The sequence below is a fragment of the Ochotona curzoniae genome, unplaced genomic scaffold (assembly GCF_017591425.1).
Source record: "Ochotona curzoniae isolate NIBS_2020 unplaced genomic scaffold, NIBS_Ocur_1.0 contig_1014, whole genome shotgun sequence".
NCBI classification, from domain to species: domain Eukaryota; kingdom Metazoa; phylum Chordata; class Mammalia; order Lagomorpha; family Ochotonidae; genus Ochotona; species Ochotona curzoniae.
Genome location: NW_024464920.1, coordinates 20,601,676 through 20,623,616, shown reverse-complemented (window position 1 = coordinate 20,623,616; position 21,941 = coordinate 20,601,676). Strand labels below are relative to the sequence as shown.

General features: G+C 35.4%; 1 protein-coding gene across 2 annotated transcripts in view; it reads left to right on the top strand.

Annotated features, from left to right (window-relative positions):
* The window catches only part of PTPRQ (protein tyrosine phosphatase receptor type Q), a 178,085-nt gene that overhangs the window by 58,420 nt on the left and 97,724 nt on the right, over window positions 1-21,941 (top strand). For both annotated transcript variants that reach the window (XM_040989949.1, XM_040989957.1), the window contains 8 exons: window positions 688-848; window positions 3,154-3,299; window positions 8,570-8,738; window positions 10,583-10,873; window positions 11,122-11,397; window positions 11,760-11,911; window positions 14,243-14,384; window positions 15,654-15,923. In XM_040989949.1, coding sequence (XP_040845883.1) covers window positions 688-848; window positions 3,154-3,299; window positions 8,570-8,738; window positions 10,583-10,873; window positions 11,122-11,397; window positions 11,760-11,911; window positions 14,243-14,384; window positions 15,654-15,923 — 1,607 coding nt within the window. The remainder of the gene's footprint in view (window positions 1-687; window positions 849-3,153; window positions 3,300-8,569; window positions 8,739-10,582; window positions 10,874-11,121; window positions 11,398-11,759; window positions 11,912-14,242; window positions 14,385-15,653; window positions 15,924-21,941) is intronic.

The window sequence follows — 21,941 nt, the reverse complement described above, 5'->3', positions numbered from 1 at the left end:
TAGTCTGCTTGATTTTTCTCACATTTGGACTTTTGAGAGTTCTCAGCCAATGATGTATTTGATTTGCTTAGTTTTCTGAAATCACATTTTAAATCTTTTGAAGGTTTTGATTGAAGAAGAAAAGCGATTCCTATTTTATTCTTTCTTTATGACATACATGCCATTTCTATTATATTAGTAAAGAATACCATGCAAGCTCCTTATTACAGTGCTGTTGGCTAGCTATTTATTGCTTATTTCCATTGATCCAAGTTAAAAGTAACTACAATATATGAAAGATGAAATTTCTTTTACTAAATTTATAATACAAATAAGATTTTGCTAACATTAAAAAACATATTTGGAAAACCAAAGCATCATTATGAAAAGCAGTGATATCATTACTTTGAAAAGACAGTGTTCCTAGAAAGCTGTTAAAGTTGGTCCAAGGAAACTCCAGCTCTAGGTATGTCATTATCATTTTATTGCATTATCAAAAAATGCTTGAAAGCTAAAATTAATTTACTGATGTGTCCTGAATTCATTATTTTAGTACTTTAGTGTAAGTGGCAACTTTACTTATTGGGTTAATACGTTTCTGTACATAGATTAGTCAAAATTTATTATGACTTAATATACTTGTTATAAGAATACATGATAACTTTTAAAAGCAAACTATACAGCCAATATTCTTTCTTTTTGTTTCAGGGACAGATCATCTTTAAAAACTGTTAATGTGACTGAAACATCATTGGAGTTTTCAGATTTGGACTACAATGTTGACTATAGTGCCTATGTAACAGCCAGCACCAGGTTTGGTGATGGGAAAGCAAGAAGCACTATTATTAACTTTCGAACACCTGAGGGAGGTGAGTTTTTATGGATGTAAGCCAATTAAAGTTTTTTTTTTTATTTTTGAGGGAAGGGGAAGTAAGGAATGAATATGTGAAGGAAGGAAGCAAAGAAGAGAGGAAGGAGGTCTGGGCCAAGATGCTGTTTGGGTTCCAGGATGGCATGCTACGCTGGCAGGTACACAGGCATTAGGACTTGGTTCTGTGGTGGTAACTGTGACTCTAACAGGTTCCAGGAAGTAGCCTAACTAGCAGATGGAAGATCTCTCCTTCTGGCTCAGCTTGTCTCATCTCTCTCTCTCTCTCTCTAATTTTGCATTTCAAATAAATAAATAAGTAAGTCTTTTTAAAAAAGGCTTTGACATTTCATTAGAGCACTGTTCCAAAATAAATTATAGCTGCTCTTCGAGTAGACTGTTACCCACTCAAAGGAATGAGGAAGTGTCGTCTACACCAATATGAAGGGAGAATGGGGGAAGAAGGAGAGATGCAGAGGAGTGCACCTCACTTAGGATGACTTGTGTTAGAAGGTAATTATATATATTCATGGATGCATGCATATGTCCATACCTGCTGACTACACTAGTGGGAAAATCCAGAAGAAACTATACCCAAGGCACAGTATTGGGGAGGCAAGTCTATTTTTTCATTGTATTCTCATCTGATTCTTGTACATTTTGAATCATACTCATTAGATAATATTTTATATTTTTTTATTCACCTATTTATTTCAAAGGCAGAGAAAGAGAAGCCTTCCATCCACTCGTTTGCTTCTAATGTGTTCACAACAACTGAGGCTGAGCTAGGGCCAGGTCAAAGCTGAAAGCCAGGATTTCCACCTGGGTCACTTACGTTGGTGGCAGGGACTTGAGCCATCATTTGCTGACTTCTGGAGAATGCATCAGCAGGAAGTTATATTAGAAGTGGCTGACCAGGCTGGCACACTTTGGCACAGTGGCTGAAGTCACTGTCTGCTTTGTCATCATCTTGACTAGGAACAGGTTCAAGTCCCGGCTGCTCCAATTCTGATCCAGCTCCCTGACAATGTGCCTGAGAGGGCAATGCAGGATGAGTCAAGTACATAGGAGATGCAGAAGAGGTTCCTAGCTCTTGGCTTCAGATCGGCCCAACTCCAGCTGTTGTGGCATTTTGGAATGAACCAGTGGGTGGAAGATCTCTTTCTCTCTTGGTCTCTCTGCAACCCTACCTTTCAAATAATAATAATAATAATATAATAAAACCACAAATAAGCAAATCATGAAGAAGAGGAGGAGGAGGAAGAATAGAAGAGAGAGAAAGAGGAGAAGGAAGCAGAAGAAGAGGAGGCTGACTCCTTGCACTGCCATGTGGAAGGGGGATGTATGACTGCTACACCATACACCCACTCCTAGAACCATGCTCATTCATTTCTTAAAATGGTCAGTTAATTTTGAAGGAAATACATGATTGCATCCTTGGGAATCACCGGGTGTAGAAGAGACAGGTATACAAGAAATAAGTATAATATATAATCAATTTAGCATACAGGTAAGGATGGGAAAGATCATTTTTTGGAGGCTTCAGGAAGGAGAAGAGGGCCCAGGAGAGCCTGCAGAGGGCGCTGGAGTTGACCCAGAAGCAAGAGGAGGAGCAGCAGCAAAACAGGGACATTTGTGGCCATTCCCTGGAGCCTATTAGAATTGTAATTAACCCTGCAGAGCCCAGGTCTAATACCCACCTGTTTGCTTGTGTGGGAAATGTGGCCCTTTCCTTGAACGTGTTAGAATCACAGTTACTGCCCTAGAGCCCAGGTTTAAAGCCATCTGTAGTATGGAACGAAATGAAATCTGCTTCAGATGATATAGATGGGAATTAGGTAAATTCGTATTCATAGTTACACTCAACATTTAACTTACTTGACACAAAAACATTTCATTTGTTTGCTAAGCAAAGCGACATAAGATGTATTAAGTCAGTTCTCTGCTTTTACCCCTATTCACTTTCAAAATTCTAAAGCAAGCTATAATGTAGCTTTATGTATTCTATTTTGGAAACTTTTTTTAAAGGTAATTCAAATCTTTGGTGATGGGAACATTTTGAAGCCAGGATAGTCCTTCAGTAGCAAGAACTTCATGTACCCTTTGTTTGAGCTTTGCTATGGCAATGTATTACAGGAATTCCCTATGACCTCTATGACATCTAAATAAGTATTATTCCTAATTTAAATTTGCTTGTCAAATAATCGTTATCACTTTACCCTATTATTATAGGTAGAATTCAGAGATTGCAGAGGTTCCTTGGAACAAACAACACAGGTGTTTTTGTCCATTCTTTGTCTTTATAGCACCAAGTGATCCTCCCAAAGATGTTCATTACATGAATCTCAGTTCTTCATCAATAATCCTGTTTTGGACTCCTCCTTCAAAACCTAATGGCATCATACAATATTATACTGTTTATTATAGAAATACCTCAGGTACTTTTATGCAGGTAAGAACTGACTTTCAGTTGTGTTGCTATGCAGGCTTACCATGTCTACTCACATTGATAATTATGTACAGATGTGTTTGATAAAACACTACTGATGCCTGGGTAGAAAAATGTCCTACATTTTAATCTCATATCTGTATCAACTTGATGGGTATTAACCACGGGTCTATCCACCTACTTGAAATTCTCTTTGTAACAATGGTCTTCTATTCCACTTCTTCAAAGAAGTGTTGTTGCTCTCATTCACCCTCAAACTTAATTCTTAGACTTTTGAAAAATTTAGTTTATATATATGTGGATTTAATATTTCAATGTATGTGTTTTCTTAAGTTTAATAAGTATTGGGATTGGCATTGTGGCATAGCAATCTAATCTTCTGCCTGTAGTACCAGCATCCTATAGTGGTCTTGGTTCATGTCCTGGATTTTCCACTTCTAATCCAGTTTCCTGCCTATGGCTTGGGAAATCAGCAGAGGCTGGCTTATGACCTGGGGGCCCTGCATCCATGTGGGAGACTGAAGAAACACCTGGCTTTGGATCGGCTCTGCCCAGCTCAAGCTCTTGTGTAGCCACCTGGGGAGTGAACCAGAAGATAGAATATCTCTCTCTGTGTCTCCTCTTCTCTGTAAATCTGCCTTTCAAATAAAAAATAAGTAAATCTTGAAAATATTATTATTACTTACATATAATGAAAACCAGTAGGAATGTGGTTGTTTGATATGTATTACGTGAGGTTTAAGGCTTGAACAGCTTTCAAGGGGGACCTTCCTGGGATATGAATGGTTATGAAGATTGCTAGAATATATTTAATTTCAGGATGGGTTTTCAACTTTTCATCATAATTATGATGTTTCTCCAAATCAAATGTTTCAGAGAACTTTAAAAGAGAAAAAGATAATATTGGAGTGATTTTGACTGAATCAGAGATGCAGAGGGTCAGCATCTAATTTGGAGAACTCTAATTTAGAAGAAATGTTGCAATTTATACAATGCATGTCTTGCTGGAAGAAATAATTTATTGAAATGGTTGTGACATAGGCAATTCTTGTTTCTTTGAATCATTTTAAGGAAAAAGAGAGACTCCTAGGAGTTTTGAGTTTCCTATTCCCATCTGTGACTGGCATCCACAGTCAAGGCAATGAAATTACTTCTTCTCAGTGACAGTGTGTGTCATTAAGCTGGAACTTACCTTTAGTGAAGCTACCGGGAAGAGTCAGGACAAACTAAGCAGTAAGTGGAAGAACCTCCAGAAGTCAGTTCAGCATTTATGTTCTACTCTTTGAGCGGTTCAAGTGGGAACAGGACAAATTTTATGCCAAAAAGAAAGCTATTTTAGAAAACATAGTTAAATAGAGTGAATGTTATGGTGCACAGGGTTATTCTGCCGCTCTTGTCTCTCACATCTCATGTTAGAGTACCTGTTGGAATGAAAGCTACACTGCTTTCCATCAGCTTCTTATATGTCTTGGAGGAAGCAGATGATAGCCTAAATGCTTGAGTCTCAGACAGCCATGTAGGAGACTTGGATGGAGTCCCTGGCTCCTGGTCCAACCCTGAATATTTTGTTAATTTAGATAGTAAGCTAGTTGATGGAAGATTCTAGTCATTCATATTCTGATTCTCTTTCATCTTTATATTATGCTACCTTTCCAGAAAAATACATCTCTAGATAGATACTGACATCATCATAGATTTAAAAATGTAAACAAATACCTTAAGAACAAAGGGAGTGGACAGTGTCCAGATCTTCATTTCTTTTCTGCACAAGTTTTTCTGTTCTATAAACTCTGCTTTGATAATGGGGAAAGTATGGGAACTAACTAATGACACAATTGCCTTTTTTTTAAATGACAATTCTTTTCGCCACAAACTTGTTTTCAGATTTAACATTTCTTTAAACCTCTGAGAGACATTGAAATTGGAAATTTTGACAAAAACATTGCACAATGATCTTCATAGTTCTAAGCCTTGGTAATGATTTGACTTACATAAATTTACTTACTTACAACTTAAACATTGTTGTATTTTTTTGTCCACATGTAAATAATCAAGTATAAGCATCGGTGGTTTTATGATGCTCCTCTGAGTATATTTTTCACATCGGGGTATATAATATCCCATTTGCAACTCAGCTGTCTTAGAGCATGTTATCTGTTATTAGATAATCTGAAGAATGCTTTTAAGTGTGACAGCTGCAAGTAAACATAGGCTAATGATGCCAAAACATCTTAGAGAATAGTCTCATATTGCATGAAGTATATCCAGGCTTTATCCCTAGAATTAATGTTAAATATAGCACCATTATTGTCACTGCTTTATCTCCTATTTTGGATTGATACAAGAAACTGTCAAAATTAAAATTACAAAATTAAAATCACTTCTCCTTCCTCCATAACTTGGTAGAATACATCATGCCCAACATCATGTCTCTTATTCCTTACATTTGATACCTCTCTTTAGCTCCTGTATGCCAGAGCATACAGGAATAAGAGATATGTTATATTTTTCTTTGCACTCCCTGAAATTCCTAGAACTCTACTATGTGTAGATTTAATATTCAATATTTTCATTAAAAACTATAAAATTATTGACCAACATTTTTGGTAGTTAATTATAGCCTTGGACCACTTGTATATGTAATGAAGTGACCGTTCTTGTTATCTTGGGAATTTAATATTTCAAGAAGTTTGTAGTGAGTGAAATTGAAAGTTTTTGGGCAGGTGTGCAGTGCTCTGCTTGGTGTGCCAGCATCTCATATCAGGGAGAAGGATCCAGTTCTGCTTATACTTCTGATCTGCTGGTGCATAATCCGAGATGGAGCAGGTGATGGTTTAAGTGCCTGGGTCCCTGATGCTCATGTGGAAGGAGTGTTTGAAATGCTAGGCTCCTGAGTTCCATCTGACCCAGTCTCAGCTCCTACAGGTGTGAGCCAACGGGTGGAAGCAATACCCCTCCATCTCTCCCTCTGTTGTTCTAGCTTTCAAATTAATAAATAGAAACTTTAAACAAAGAGTTAGAAGATGTATTTGCTTTGATACAAAATTGTTTTAATACATGTATAGTCTTTCAAAATGTGCATTTAACATCCAGGTTTTGAAGACTCCTCATAACCATGAAGTTTAGAATTTTTGTTTTGCAAAAATAAACTTAGCTTTTAATTCCACTTTACACAAACATTTTCGCCACAAACCTTTTAGGTATTCTAGTATTGGGCAACTCTCATTCTCGTTTTTACTTATTACACATTGTGCTTTGGCATCACACTCTAGTTCTAATTTTTTAGCCAATATTTAATATCTTCTTCAGTATACTTGTCATACTATCTTATATTTTAATATTGTTTGATTAATCAAATTTGAAAAGCTTTTACTAAATGTCTTTAAAGTAATTTATATAAATAAAAGAATAAGTCTTAATTACATAATTTGATCCACAAATCTTTTCAGGTATAAATACATGGATGGATAAAATGGTTTTCTGGGTAATTGATATAATATTGCAAATTTGTTACATTTAACTGCAGTTTAAATCACACACATATTAGAATTGACTTCTGAATTTTTCAAAATAACTAGTTAATTGTTCTCATAGGCAAACTAAATTATGTACTGAAATGCTTCATTAATACTTTTAAGTGGTACTTTATATTAGCTAGTTATTCCATGTGTAAAGTAAATGTATTGCAAAGTAGTAAAATGTATGGAACATATTTTGTTTGGTTATTATGCTGCTTTACTATGTATGCTTATAAATAACTCACCAAAAAATAAAATTAAATCAATAAATGTTTTATTACACTCATTCTTTCCTCCCAAATGTTGGCAAAACAAGTGTAACATTTTGCTGAATATAATTTTTTGATACATTTAAGAACCAGACTATAAATTCAAACTGAGTATCCTGTATTCATTTAAGTGAAGCTCATTACCTTTTAGTTTTTTTTTCATGTACCAGAGATGTTATTAGTTGTAGTATGTACTTTATGTCTTATAATACTCAAAAGCTTTTGATGGAAGAGGAGCTTTGAGATTAGATGGTTTCACTAGAGCTACCTTGCCAGAGCTTGAATGCAAGACCAGAGGATTTCATTTTCTTAATTTAAAAAAATGGTTAATATAAAGAGAACAGATCTTATGCATTCCATTGGTAGATCTCCAAGAAGACACTGTCATTGCCCTCACTGCCCTGCTCTCCACCAGCAGCTCCTCCCACCCATCCTTCTCTTTAGGTGTATTTGCACAGACATGTTTAAATCCAGTCTCTATTCACAGGCTTCACTTGCGTCTCATTATAATATTTACCAAATAAAATGTAAAGACAACCATAAGGGCACATTTCCACTGGAGTATAATGCTTCAGATGGCTTCAAATCTGACAGATGCCTGGATGTCGGTGAACACTGGTACAAAAATTATTCATACCAATTACCTACAAAAACTTTAAAAGTTATATTCATTTATTTTACTAATTTTGCTTGACTTTGTTTTTAAAAATTGATCAGAAGGAAAATAATGCACAAATTGCATAAATGGAAATACAGACATTTTATAGTATTGCCACCTTTGTTTAAAAATAGCTGATGCTTTGAAAAATACTTGAGTGATTCATAAAGAAAAATGGGCAGTGATTAGCACATTTACAGCATTTTTAAAAGATTTATGTGCTTTTTTTTATTGGAAGGCCAGATTTACAAAGAGAAGTAGAGACAGATCTTCTGTCTGCTAATTCATTCCCCAAGTCACCACATTTGCCAGAGCTGGACTGAGCTGGAGTCAGGAGTCAGGAGCTTCTTTCAAGTCCCACATGTGGGTACAGGGTTCCAAGGCTTTGCACTATTCTCTATGCTTTCCCAGGCCACAAGCAGGGAGCTTGGTAAGAAGGGAAGTGTGGCAGCCAGAACATGAACTGGCACCCATATGGCATATTGGCACATGCAAGGTGAGGATTTAGTCACTAGGGCACCTTGCCTGCCAACTTGTAGCGTTTTCAGTGAACCTCTTGAGCTTCAACAGAAGCTTGCTTGTTTTTGTTTGTTTTTCCCTGTTTTGGGTATTGATTTTGTAATAAAATCTCCTGTTTATTCCTCTTACTAGTGCAAACATATATCAAATTTCATCATTGCACAAAGATACTCTGTGTTGGTTTCCTTAAGAAAGAATATATGAAAATAAAGTGATAATTTATGAGTAATACTTATTTTGGTATATTTATATGTAATAAAAATGCATTAAATGCATTTGGACTACTTACATCATGTGTTTGCTTTGCAGAATTTTACACTCCAAGAAGTAACCAATGGCTTCGACAATATGACCTTGTCTGCTGTCATAGATAAACTGGCAATATTCAGCTACTATACGTTTTGGCTAACAGCAAGTACTTCTGTTGGAAATGGGAATAAAAGCAGTGACCTAGTTCAAGTATACACAGATCAAGACAGTATGTAAATGAACGTTTGTTTATTTTTAATTGAATTGGTTAAAATGTATAATAACTTCAGGAACTTTTCGTATTTGGGTATGTGGATAGTAAATACTTTTAGGTGTAAAATAACTGGATGATAGGAATTGAAAAATACATTTGATACAGCTAAAAACTATTACCTTTACAGTGGTCTTGTATCTTAATGAAATCTACTACCCTCTATTCATGTAAATTCTTGTGTTTTCAGTGCTTCAGAAGATGGCTCAGCCAAGAAAAACAGTTCTGCCTACGTCAGTGAATCTTAAAGTAGTTCATATACTTGTCCATTTGTTTTAGGAGCTGCTTTTTCATTTATAAATCTCATGGGCCTGACGTAGTAGCCTAGTGCCTAAAGTCCTTGCCTTGCCTCTGCCAGGATGCCATATGGGTACTGGTTACTATCCAGCTGCTCTACTTCCCTTGCAACTCCCTGCTTGTGGCCTGGGGAAGTAGTAGAGGATGGGCCAAAACCTTGGGACCCTGAACGTGTGTAAAAGACCCAGAAGAAGCTCCAGGCTCCTGGATTCAGATGGGCTCAGGCCCAAGCACTTGTGGATTGAACCAGTGGATGGAAGATTTTTCTCACTGGCTCTTCTCTCTATATGTCTACTTTTCCAATAAAAATAAATGAATCTTAAAAAAATTAAATATCTTACAATTTGATTTTTCAGGCCTTGAATACACACTGAATGCCATGCAGCATTATTGCTCTTATTGCATTTGTAAATAATATAACCAGAATATTCTTTTTATCCAACTCTAGAATTTTTGTTTGGCCTCTGGTTAAAATGAATATCCAAAAAAAAAAAAAACCTATAGTATTGAAGCTTGCCTTTTATTGTTTTTGTTTTTTAGGATCTGCTTTGAGAAAACAATGATGTTTCTCTTGTAGCTGTTTCTGGTGATGTGTCCTTGGTTATTCTTGAAGGATTATATTGATATTGATGATTGGTATTAACCTGAGACTAAAATTCCACTTTGATTACTGGAAAGTCATACATTGACAGACATTATAAGCATTCTTTCTTTATTATTGGAAGAATCTTTTGAATAGCTAACAAATGTACAATGTCATGACTGTGTAGACATATGCATGGGCGAGTCAACAACCAAAGTTTTAATGCAATATGTTGTAAATAGAATCTCGGCATTTTTTCAGTACCAATTTCCACCAAGTTTTTGCAACCTATATCATTTTATCAGTGATAATTACAGCACTGTAAATAACAAGCAGGTGTTGTACCCTGTTCCAAGTAGGATGTCAGAATTACATGAGCAGACTTCAATATCACATTACAGCTGGAATTTGACAATTAGAACATTTATAAAGAATTTGAGATTGCCTAGTATAGGAATCTGAGTTTGCAGTCCAAGGACTGGAAAATTCTTGAGATTCATTATCAGAAAAGCTTAGAATTCATTCTTTCTCCTATTTTGACGTTGAGCAACTCACTAAATGGCTCTGTGCCTCAGTTTCCTTATATGCTCCGTGAGAATCTTGAGAAGAAGCTAAAAATACTGTCTAGATGAAATTCATTACCAGAATATTTAAGTATCGGGGTAGGCACACAATCTTCAAATTTTAGAAAAGAGGAAAGTAAGAGGATGTCATAAAAATGTTTTCATGCATACCATAATATTACATTTAGAAAGATTTTTTTAATTACTTAGAAGCTATTTTAATAGTGTTTGCCGCCTTTGCATTAATGACGCGTGATGCTATGTTAAATGCAATTTCAATCAGTATATTACAATTTGTGAATGTAGTTTCTGTTTAGAGTAATTGATAGTTTTCATATTTTGCCCATTACTTACCATAGTACCTGAAGGACTTGTTGGAAACCTGACGTACAAGTCTATATCATCAACTGCAATAAATGTAAGCTGGGTCCCACCATCTCAACCAAACGGTCTGGTCTTCTACTATGTGTCACTGAATTTACAGCAGACTCCTCACCATGAGACACCGCCTCTAATTACATATGAGAGAAGCATGTATTTTGATAATCTGGAAAAATATACTGATTATATATTAAAAATCACTCCATCAACAGAAAAGGGATTTTCTGATATCTATACTGCCCAGCTACACATCAAAACTGAAGAAGATGGTAGGCTAGAACTTTTTTTGTTACTTGTTAAGCACATCATTGTTATTCAATTATATTGCATTCCTTTCTAATTATGCTGATGCTGATTCTCAAGTTATTAGCTTTTCAGTGGACACAATGAATTCTATGCTTCTTAAAATTAACTTCTTAATAAAATCATGAAGTCCCATCATGATTGAAGCCTTCTTTTTAATTGCGAGTTCAATCTTGTTTCACTTAATATTCTCTCTTTTTTTTTTTTTTTATAGTCCCAGAAACCTCACCGATAATCAACACTTTCAAAAACCTTTCCTCCACCTCGGTTCTTTTATCATGGGATCCCCCAGTAAAGCCAAATGGTGAAATTATAAGTTACTATTTAACTTTACAAGGACCAAATGAAAATTTTTCTTCTATTACTTCTGATAACTATGTAATCTTGGAAGAACTTTCACCATTTACATTATATAGGTTTTTTGCTGCTGCAAGAACAATAAAAGGACTTGGTCCTCACAGTTCTCTCTTCTTTTACACAGATGAGTCAGGTAAGCGGGATCTGCATTTCCTCCCATGATCCTGTGCAGCACTTGCTCTCTTTTTAAAGAACAGCATGGAAAAATGAAGCAATATTGGGTCTGTATTTTTTTTAACAGGCTAGCAGTTATTCATTTACATTGCCTAACCTCCTTTTTTAAATCCAAGCTCCAGAATCAAATGCTCTGTCTAAAGCTATGCTGAAATAACTGTGTGCCAAGTACAAAAGTCTAAGTGCTTGCAAACATTTATTTCTGGATTAAAATGTGATCACTTAATCTTTCTTAGCTAGTGTTTTCAAGAAGGTAAATAAAGATACTATTTTAAGCTTAAGTTTTTATAAATGTAAGTTTTCTAATGTGTTTTCCTGCAGTGCCTTTAGCACCTCCTCAAAATTTGACTGTAATCAACTACACTTCAGATTTTGTGTGGCTGGAGTGGAGCCCAAGTCCTCTTCCAGGCGGTATTATTAAAGTATATAGCTTTAAAATTCATGATCATGAAACCGATACTATATTTTATAAGGTAGGTTGATTATAACAATAAATGTATGTTTGAGAAATTCAGATAGAGTTGAAATCTTATGATATTTATAAGGAAATAGACTGTTGTAAAGAGAAATGATCTATGTCTTAAAAAAATGTATTACCTTCAGGTTAAGAGTGTTTGTGGAAGACATTAAGAAAACATTTGCTAGAAACGACAGCTGAATAAATCAGTTTTGGCTTAGAATTTTATATTCTAGGCATTTCTAGGTTATAGTATAATTGCATCATTTGTCAGTAGTGTAAATTTTTCTTTTTAAAAATATTTTTGGCATGGGCCTGACACAGTAGGCTAGTGGCTAAAGTCCTTGCCTTGAGCATGCTGGGATCCCATATAGGTGCTAGTTCTGCTGGCAGCCCCCCTTCCCATCTAGCTCCCTGCTTGTGGCCTGGGAAAGCAGTCGAGGATGGCCCAGGGCCTTGAGACCCTGCATGCACATAGGAGAACTGGAGGAGGCTTTGGCTCCTGACTTCAGATCAGTGTAGCTCTTTTGTTGGGGAGTGAATCAGTGTATGGAAGATCTTCCTGTATATCTGCCTTTCCAGTGAAAATAAATCTTTAAGAAATGTTTTTGGCATATAGCATGTTTCATTTATTATTAAAAGAAATTACCAAGTAAATCATTTAACATTTTCATGCTAGATTTATGGTAACATTCCCAAATAGCATTGGATACCAAACTATGTATTATAGTTTATTTCATTTTTATAGTATATGGAGTTGACAAAGTAAATAGTAAAAATCAAAAGTAGTGTTAAAGGTTGTACCTACAGAAACAATGACTTTCTCTGTAGAAACCTAGGTATGAGCAGAATTTGAATTGTATTATTCAGTGTGCAATTTGTTTCTCAGTGTGAAATTCCAGTGTTTCTTTCTTTTGCTTGGATTGTGGGATAATAGATATAAGAAGAAAAATAATCACTTTCTTAACAGTAACCCCATTCCTAGGATAACAATGTATGTGCCCTGGAGTATGCGTGTGTATCAGATCTAATCTTCACAAAGCAATGATCCGTAACATAGACACCTTACCAGTGGCAGAGTGAGAGTCTGATATCAAATGACCCCGTTTATGTCCTGCCTCGAGGTCTACTCCACTGTGTTGGTTCCTTCTACATTTTTTTTTGTTAATTTTCTTCATATTTTCTTTCACGTTCCTATTCATGCCATCTTGAGTCCTTTTCTCATTACAGTTTTATCACATGCACTTTTTTGTTTTCATCCTTTTTGTCTTTCATATTCCCCTATGTCATGACATTATCAAACTCTTTTTTGTTTCCACGTATAATCTTATTTCAAGTTGTGCGTAGGTTTGTGGAAGTAGAATACTTACAGATCACTCTAAATATTGCAGCTGTGCTAGTCAGTCCAGCGTGATTCCTACAAAATGAGATTTGTATGCAACTAGCATCACATAGAAACATTCCAAGTATTGCATGTTTAGTAAGAAGCACTGTCAAATGCTTTCAAGTGTTCAGTCATGTGTTTTTCTTACAATCTACTCTTGTAAAAATTTTATCAACTAGTCATGTCTTTCTCTTATAACTTACACTTGAGAAAAATCTGTTCATTACCAAATCAACTACACTGAGTCTCCGAGTAGCTGCTTCTCCAATAGCCTTTCCTTAGTAAAATAGAAATTTGTTAGTTTTGTACTATATCCCTTCCTGGTCAGCAATTGTTTGTAGATTTTTGTAATTACAGAAATTCCTTGTTAGCAGAGACCATGTCCTGCATGTTGATTTTATAAGCCAGCAGCATTCTGTGTAAACAGTGAGCATTCGAAATCAAGAGGAAGTAGGGTGATCCAGAAAGCCTCTCCAGAATGTCAGAGACGTCCAAGAAGTGATTTTAAAGAATTTTAATTATGAATAGGAGATTATCCTCTCTTGTTTTAAGGATAAGCCATTAATCTTGTTGCTCTAGCAACACAATGATCCTAGAGTGAAATTAAAAAGGAAAATTTTATACATCTTGCTAAGGTTTTCTATGAGGAAATATACACTTTCTTGGGTGGTTTTAATCATTGTTTTGTTCATTTTTGCATTTCTTGAAAGATTATGTCAAATTAGAAATTTAGGCATAACCTGGGAACGTTTCCTATTTAAGTTTCAGAAAATACAATCTTCTTATTTTGACTGCTCTATTTCTGAGTGCCTACTTTATAGTAGCTGAAGAATGAATTGATTTATACAGAAATATTAGTGCATGTTTTAAAATGTACTTAGGTGGATTGAAGAAGAATTAAAATCACTGACCAAGATTTAAATTGAAATCCTTGACTTAATATAATCTTTTTATGATTAATAGAATATTTCAGGTTTGCAAACAGAAGCCAAGCTTGCGGGACTGGAACCAGTGAGCACCTACTCCATCAGCGTTGCTGCCTTTACCAAAGTTGGAAATGCCAATCTGTTTAGTAATGTAGTGAAATTCACAACCCAAGAATCAGGTTAGGCGCTTGCTTTGATCCTAAAACGTTCATTTTCTATTTAATGCTTTCCTTTCAGTTTTTTCATGTGATGTGGATAAGTATTGTATTTCACTAACAAGAAGTTTAATATTAGGACCTTCACATTGGGCTGGTCCCTGTTGTATGAAGTCATCTATATTCATTCTTGGAACTGAAGAAGTTGAAATAAAAGACTTTGGAAAACAAAGTATGCTTCTAGACAGCTATGAAATTTACCTACTCTTAAGAATGAGAGAGCTGGGGGAAAACTGAATGACATTTAGTTGATACGCCACTTTATCAGACCAGAAATAATCTTGCCTTTATTTTATATGCCGTGCAATTATGATGTTCTTCTTTGGTACTAGTACCTTTACCTTTCAGAGGAAGAAGGGTTAGTAGGAAATAAACTTAGACAGATGGAGAAAATTATAAGTAAGTTAGAAACTTAGAATTTTCTGATTCTTTTTTTGGGGGGGATGATGGCAGCAAGTTTTTTTTATCACTGTTTATAATTTGTAATCTTAAATATGACTACATACCAGTCTTCCTTCCATCACTCTCCTTTTGACTTTAACAAGAGAGGATATCTTATTAACCCTAACATCAAGGGACATTCTCATAAGAAGTAACCAATCTCTCCATTGTAGTAGATTTGATTAACTTGGGTATTACTCTTCAGCCATGTCTACCAGATAAAGCAGATCTCTGAGAAACTGTATTATTTTCAAGGAAATTCAGTAAAGTTCTTGAAAAAGAACTGTTGCTCTTTAATGTCCTCAGCAGTGGCTTCCAAAAGGTACAAAGGAAGAACTTCAAAATTCTTGCAGGGAACACAGACTACAAAGGCAGGAATCTTGATGTGGCTATGGATTTCCCAATTCTAAGCCAAGAGGTGCTGCATTAAGGAGGGACCTGTATCTTTTGTATAAAAATATTTGCTAATAAAGGACAGGCAAGATTATTCTCTTTTGATTAAGAGAAGAAACGTCAAGCTCCATATGAGCTGTTTTTGAATATGTGAGGAGGTAATTTCTGGGACCTAAAAACATTCAGACACCAGCTCAGTATTATAAGAACTAAGGATAGAGGTTGGAAAATGTACTGGCTACCATGCGATTCAGCCTGTGCTAACACAACAAAAGTTGATGTAATAAATTCTTATTCTGCCTCTACTGCTAAGCATTTCATCTTGTAACGACCTAAGTAAGTGACTTATCTACTACCCAGGCATAAATCTCAACATTGTACATATTTTCATCTCCCCAGTTCCAGATGTAGTGCGGAATGTACGGTGTATGGCAACTAGCTGGCAGTCTGTTTCAGTGAAATGGGAGCCACCACAAAAGGCAAATGGAATAATTACACATTATGTGATCACAACAGAAAGGAATTCTACAAAAGTTTCTCCCCTAGAACACATGTATACTTTTATAAAACTTCTTGCCAGTACCTCCTACATCTTCAAAGTAAGAGCTTCAACGTCAGCTGGTGAGGGTGATGAAAGTGCGTGCAACGTGACTACTCTACCAGAAGCAGGTAACTGATGTGGCACATTTAGTTGTTTGGATGCAATGTCATGTATTTGCTGAAGGCAGTTGTAATCTTTACAGCACACTTGTGCAAGATGTTTTTCCTTGCACTTGTTTTTCCTGCCCACATTATCTAAGAACTGAGTAACATTGTCTCTACTCGACAGTTCTACAGTGTGGAATGGTTAAAGGGAGAGGAAAAAAAGAGAATATGCTTTACCCTGTTTCAAACACTATTACATATCTCTGATTTTTGGATTATGATGTAAAGCAAGGGATGAGTGACTAAATGAAGATGTACGTATTCTGGAATTCTGAAAATTTCCCTGAACGCTATCCCTGCAATAGAGTTGTTGTTTTGTTTTGTTTTCCAACTATTTCCTTCTCTGAATTGTGTTTGTTATGTTTTTTGAATGAAATTTTCCAGGTGGTTATGCTGTTGTCTGCAAGAGAAAACCCATGCTTTCTCTAACAGGACTTCATTCTTTAACATCCCCTCCATCCTCCTTTGCCTATGTCTGTCTGCTTGTGTAAATTAGAAAGTTATTCTTTCCTGCCAACTCTAATGAAAAGTATGGGTATTTGGGAATCTGCATCTTTTTTTTTTAACCTCTGGTACATCCAAACACTTTGCTATGTAAATACATTTTAATAACCCCCTCACATCACTTTAGAAATCCACATCTAATTTCACTGCTGCTTTCTCATTATGAGGTCGTAAATTCAGAACATCAAGATGTGGTCAGTGGCATCTAATTCAGCATCTTTTCCATCTCATTTCTATAGCACTGTTCCTTCTTTCAGCAGGTGGTTCCCTCTGCAGGTGGAATCAGTGGCATTTCTGCAGCATCATTCTTAAATGCCAGGCTTGGTTGTCATCTTCCAGGAAGATTGCTAACCCAGAGAAGAATCTACTGTTTGTTTCCCTAAAATGAACAAACAACCTTGTTGCTTAATATTGCATGCCAAAAACAAAGATTCTGCCTTGTTCATCTGTAAATGTGTCTTCTATAACAATGTCAAATTCTTCATTATCTTGTATTCATTAGACTTGTCAACACTGAACATAATGTCAGTTTCTGTAGAATTTCTTTCTCATTCCAGAATTTCCCTTCTTAATGTAAAAAAAAAAAATCCATATAGATATTCTTTCTTGGGATGTTATTGCCCAGTTCTATTCAGATATCTAACTGCTTATTTTTATTTCAATGGCATGTGTCTTCTAGAATATTATTTCACCAATTTATTCTACTCTCTTTTGCATTTTATTCCCTCCTGAGCTCTTTAACATACACAAAATTTGTTAGAAGATTATAACTGAGGACCTCAGTGGCACATGAACTCATAATGTGTCCAAAATGGAGCTTATAAATGAAATCTGATCTTCCTCTTCTTCACTATTCTATGCCCATTACAGGCAATCAATTGGACATCAAGCTTCAGAATTTTTTGTTATTCTTTCCCAATAAATATTAATGGTTCCTATCAATATAATTGCTCTTCAACCCGTCCCTTCTTATACTAGACTGTTGCTTCTTGCAATGATATCATAAGTAGCCTTACCACCCACATCAACATTGCCTGCCTATTAGTTTTAGCTTTTCATGTGTTTTAAGTCGGTTGATTTTAATATATGATTTATATGGTTTATACCATGTGTGTTTTGCTGCTGAAGTTTAATAACCAAAAAAGGCAAGTTCAAACGTGTCAATTCTGTAATGTGAAATATAGAGATGGCAGCAAAATGGACAGGGTGTCCCCAAGCATTCCAGATATTTAATTTGTTCCCATTGTCTGCAAAATAGATTCTAGAACTTCATCATCAGTATTGCGTGATTTCTTTCTGGGTTTTCATTCTGAGATGCTCCCCATTGGATCTACTCATAAAGGTGTTGCTTCCAACTAAACCTCATTTATTCACTACCATGAATTTCATTTAGTCAAATTAGAATATCTCCTACTATGGACTATTAATGAAATAATTTCTGTAGACCTACTCAGAACTGTTTTACAATTAGATTGCTTTGATCTCTTTACCCATATTCTTTTTGCTTTCTGTGTCTGTTTCATTTGCAAAAACCCAGTGTACTGTGGCTTCATTATAAAAGCTTTCAGTGACATGCCAAATAGCAGTTTACTGGAATTCACCCAGACTTATTAACTTGTTGCATCGAGTGATGAAGCCCCAGAAACTGAACATTTGAGCATCTCATCTGATGGTTTTTATGCTCAATAAGATTTGGAGTACTGGAGTAGATTACCCAAGAAATTTGTGAGAGGCCCTTTAAGGAATGTCAGGTGTTATCCTGATGGGAGAGCAACAGATCATTGCTGTGTGGAATATAAAAGGAAATTTATTCAGATACAAGGAGGTGATATACGTAAGGGTTGTCTAACAACAGACAAAATGGTCATTACCATTGGGCAGGAACACAGCCTAGAAAAATACAAAAGAAGAGATAGGATAATACTTCTGGAGTGAGAGGTTTGAGGACTCCAGAAATACAGGACTCACTGAGTACAAAGGCACTCAAACTATCAGTTTTGAGTAAAAAAGCAGAAAATCAGTAAGACCAAAAGTAATAGTCAAAGTTAAAATGTATATTCAGCATAGTACCACCGAAATTCAGCAATAGGTCTTTGGAAATCATCACTCCATTTTGAATTTACATTTGATTTAGTATTACAATGTCACATAAGTGGAGACTGAAGGGACACTAAGTCAAGCCTTGGTTATTGCAGACATTCAAATGTTTGTATAAGAAAAAATAATTTCTTCAAATGTATTGTTGTATAAGGGTTTTTGTTTCACTGTAATAGTATTTCCACATTTCCCTGAAAGCAGAATTTTCTGCTAGACAAATTTTAATTAAGATTCATTTATATTCCTTGTAAGATGGCTCAGGAGCTAAACCTCCCTGCTTTGCAAGAACCAGAATCCCATGTGGGCACCAATTCATGTAGCAGCTGTTCCACTTCTCATACAACTCCCTGCTTGTGGCCTGGGAAAGCAGTAGAGGACAGACCAAAGCGTAAAGACCCTGCACTCATGTGGGAGACCTGGGGGAAGTTCCTGACTCCTGGCCTTGGATCAGCAAAGCTCCAGTTCATGCAGTCATTTGAGGAGTATACCAGCAGGTGGAAGATCTTTCTATTTCTTCTTCTCTCTATAAAATCTGATCTGTCTTTCCAATAAAAATAAGTTTTTTAAAAAGAAGACTCATTCACAAAAAACATGAGTATTCAGTCTGCTTCACAACATTTAGATTGTTTTTTTCACTTGTAAAATGAAGTTTTTGAGGACAGATATTTGGCCTAATTAGTGGGATCAATGCATTCCGCATAGAAGTGGGCTTGTCCAGATCCTGGCTCTGATTTCCAGCTTCCTGGTAATGCAGTTTCTGGGAGACAGCAGTCATGACTCAAGCAGTTAGGTTTCTGCTGCACTTTGGGAAGCATCAGCTTCCCTTCCGCTTTGCTGCAGGGATTGGAGGGAGTGAACCTGGAAGTGGATAGGAGCTTTCTCTCCCTGTCTACCTTGCTTTTAATGTGACTATCCTTGCCTCCAAAATAAAGGTTTTAGAGCAATATATAATTATGATTAAAATAGTTATTAGACAAGTGATTTGACTTTTATGTGGATCCATGTGAATTGCTTGTTGATGAAAAGTTAAAACTGGATTTGTTGCTCAGAATGGAAATATTTTATAGCTTTTACAAATTTCCAATTTATGATAGCCTAAGATTGGTCACAGTGTATCGCCAGATCTGAGTTACTAACTCCATTTTATTGACATAAAGTAAAACTAAGTTTTCATACTTGTTAGTATCTGATCTTAACATTTCTTCCAGAAATTAATGGTTATTTTTTTCAGTGTCTAATTGTTTATATCAGGATGCAGCTAAACATATATCATGACAATTAATGTATATTATTAGTGGTTAGTGCCTAAATGGTTTCATTGTCACACTCAAACTTATTGAAGTAGGACAGAAGAAAAGGTCTCCAACCCCAGTACTTTAAACAGCATTTTATACCAAAATATAACGTATGTGCCAGGAAAAATAACAAAATGCAAGTGCATGTGCATATAAGACTTACATCCACATGAATATTTACACTCCTGTTAAATTTTACTTTGTGTGGTGATTATAATAAGGCTTTAAGAGTTTCACTCTTAAAGCCCATAATTTGGGTTTTCCAAAAAATTTCCTTGTTCCATAATTTTAAATTAAGGGAAAAAAATAAACTAAGTGATTCAGATAACAATATAATTGAGGGAAAGTAGGATGCACAGTTGTGGTATTTAGGAAGATTATCTTCAGCAGCAATTTCTTTATGAGCTTTGTGCCCAGTGGGAAGTATCCGTCACATGCAGGAAGCCACTGGAAATCCACTGAGATTGTAACTATATTCACGGTGCAGAATGAGACACTGGAAACATGTTCAGTTTTCTCTGAGAGCATCTGCTCTCTTTCCTTTAATATTCACAGATTGAGCAACAGCATACTGAAAACTCCATCCTCTTCTGAAAAACTTTGAGCACTTTCTAAGTATTGAAGAAGCACATTCATCACACACTTCATTGAGATTTCTGTTGTGTAGACTGCCCCAGGCATGCAGAGATTAGTCGATAAAGTATGATTATGACTAAATCCATAATCATATCCAGCTACTGGCCCATATTTTTAAAGACTGTCTTTACATAAGTTATACCATTGTATTTAATAAGCTAAATGTGCATGGTTAGATATATTTTTTATGGTTGCAAATTAACAAACATTCCCAAATTCAATTTTTATATCCCTTTTGTTTCTTTATTTTTGTTTGCATCCCACTTGTATTGCTCTTCTCACCTGTCTGCTGTGTTTGGATAAGGTCATAAATCAGGAAAATTATATGTTCACATTTGTTCTTAAGAAAACAAGGTAACTATTTACCTTCTTAACAGCATAAAGGATTTTTACTTGTCAGAAACCTAGATAAAATAGCAATTACAGTGTTGCTAATGTGATTGAAATTTGTGTTTTACAAAATAACTTTCATGCAGATATCATTATTAAATAGAATAATAATTTTCTTCAGCATGAAAACCAGATGAGAAGTTTTTTAAACTTCTGTTTTTGCTATAAACAACTGACTATATTTACTCAGTGCATGTTATGTGTGGGGTTTGGGGTCAGCATTCATGCCCAAGTGCCAGATGGCATTGATACTCTATCCTGCACACACAAATAACTCTGCTGCTCTCATGAAGACATTTCCAGTACGTAGGAAGGAGTTAAGTGCCACGATGCACAATAGTTTTGATTCTGCAGCTTCAAGCTTGAATCAAAGAGAAATTCAATAGAAATTTTTTTAAGTCTTTACTGAATAAGAGTGACGTGAATTACATGCTGCTTATTGGTAGCTTAGAAACGCTTCAGCAGAGATGCTTATTTCTAATTAGAGGCTTGTTAATTGGAAGACATGAGATGGTACTTATTTTTAATCTGATTTCACTAGACACATCCACGGAATTTACTTAGATTGGCAAATACAGATCAATACAATAATCCTGGTATCTAAATATTCTATTTTGTTTGTTTCTCAGCATGCTGCAATTAAAATGTAATTTCTAAATAGTCAAACAATTGTTTTTGTTTGAAGTATCTTGGATAGTGGAGTTAAGGAAATTAGATTACTGGTGGGCTAACACGTGCATATTAAATAATAATTCTTTTATAAATCAATTTTTTTATTGTGCCAGGAGATGCACAATAAAGCATTTCTCCATTAATATTGTTGTAATTTAAATACAGATATAAATATACACATTCTTACCCATATACATCTTACAAAGATATGCTTGGTGAAATTCTCTAGCTATTGGGAATCATGGCAAGTGGCTATTACTAAACTGCTGTTCCAGATACCTTTGTTTAAAACCTTTGTTTATAACCTTTGTTATAGGTTAATACTGTTTATTGAATAAGAAAACAGCAATGATGCGTATCACCCAGAATGTTTCAAGGTCTTTTGGAC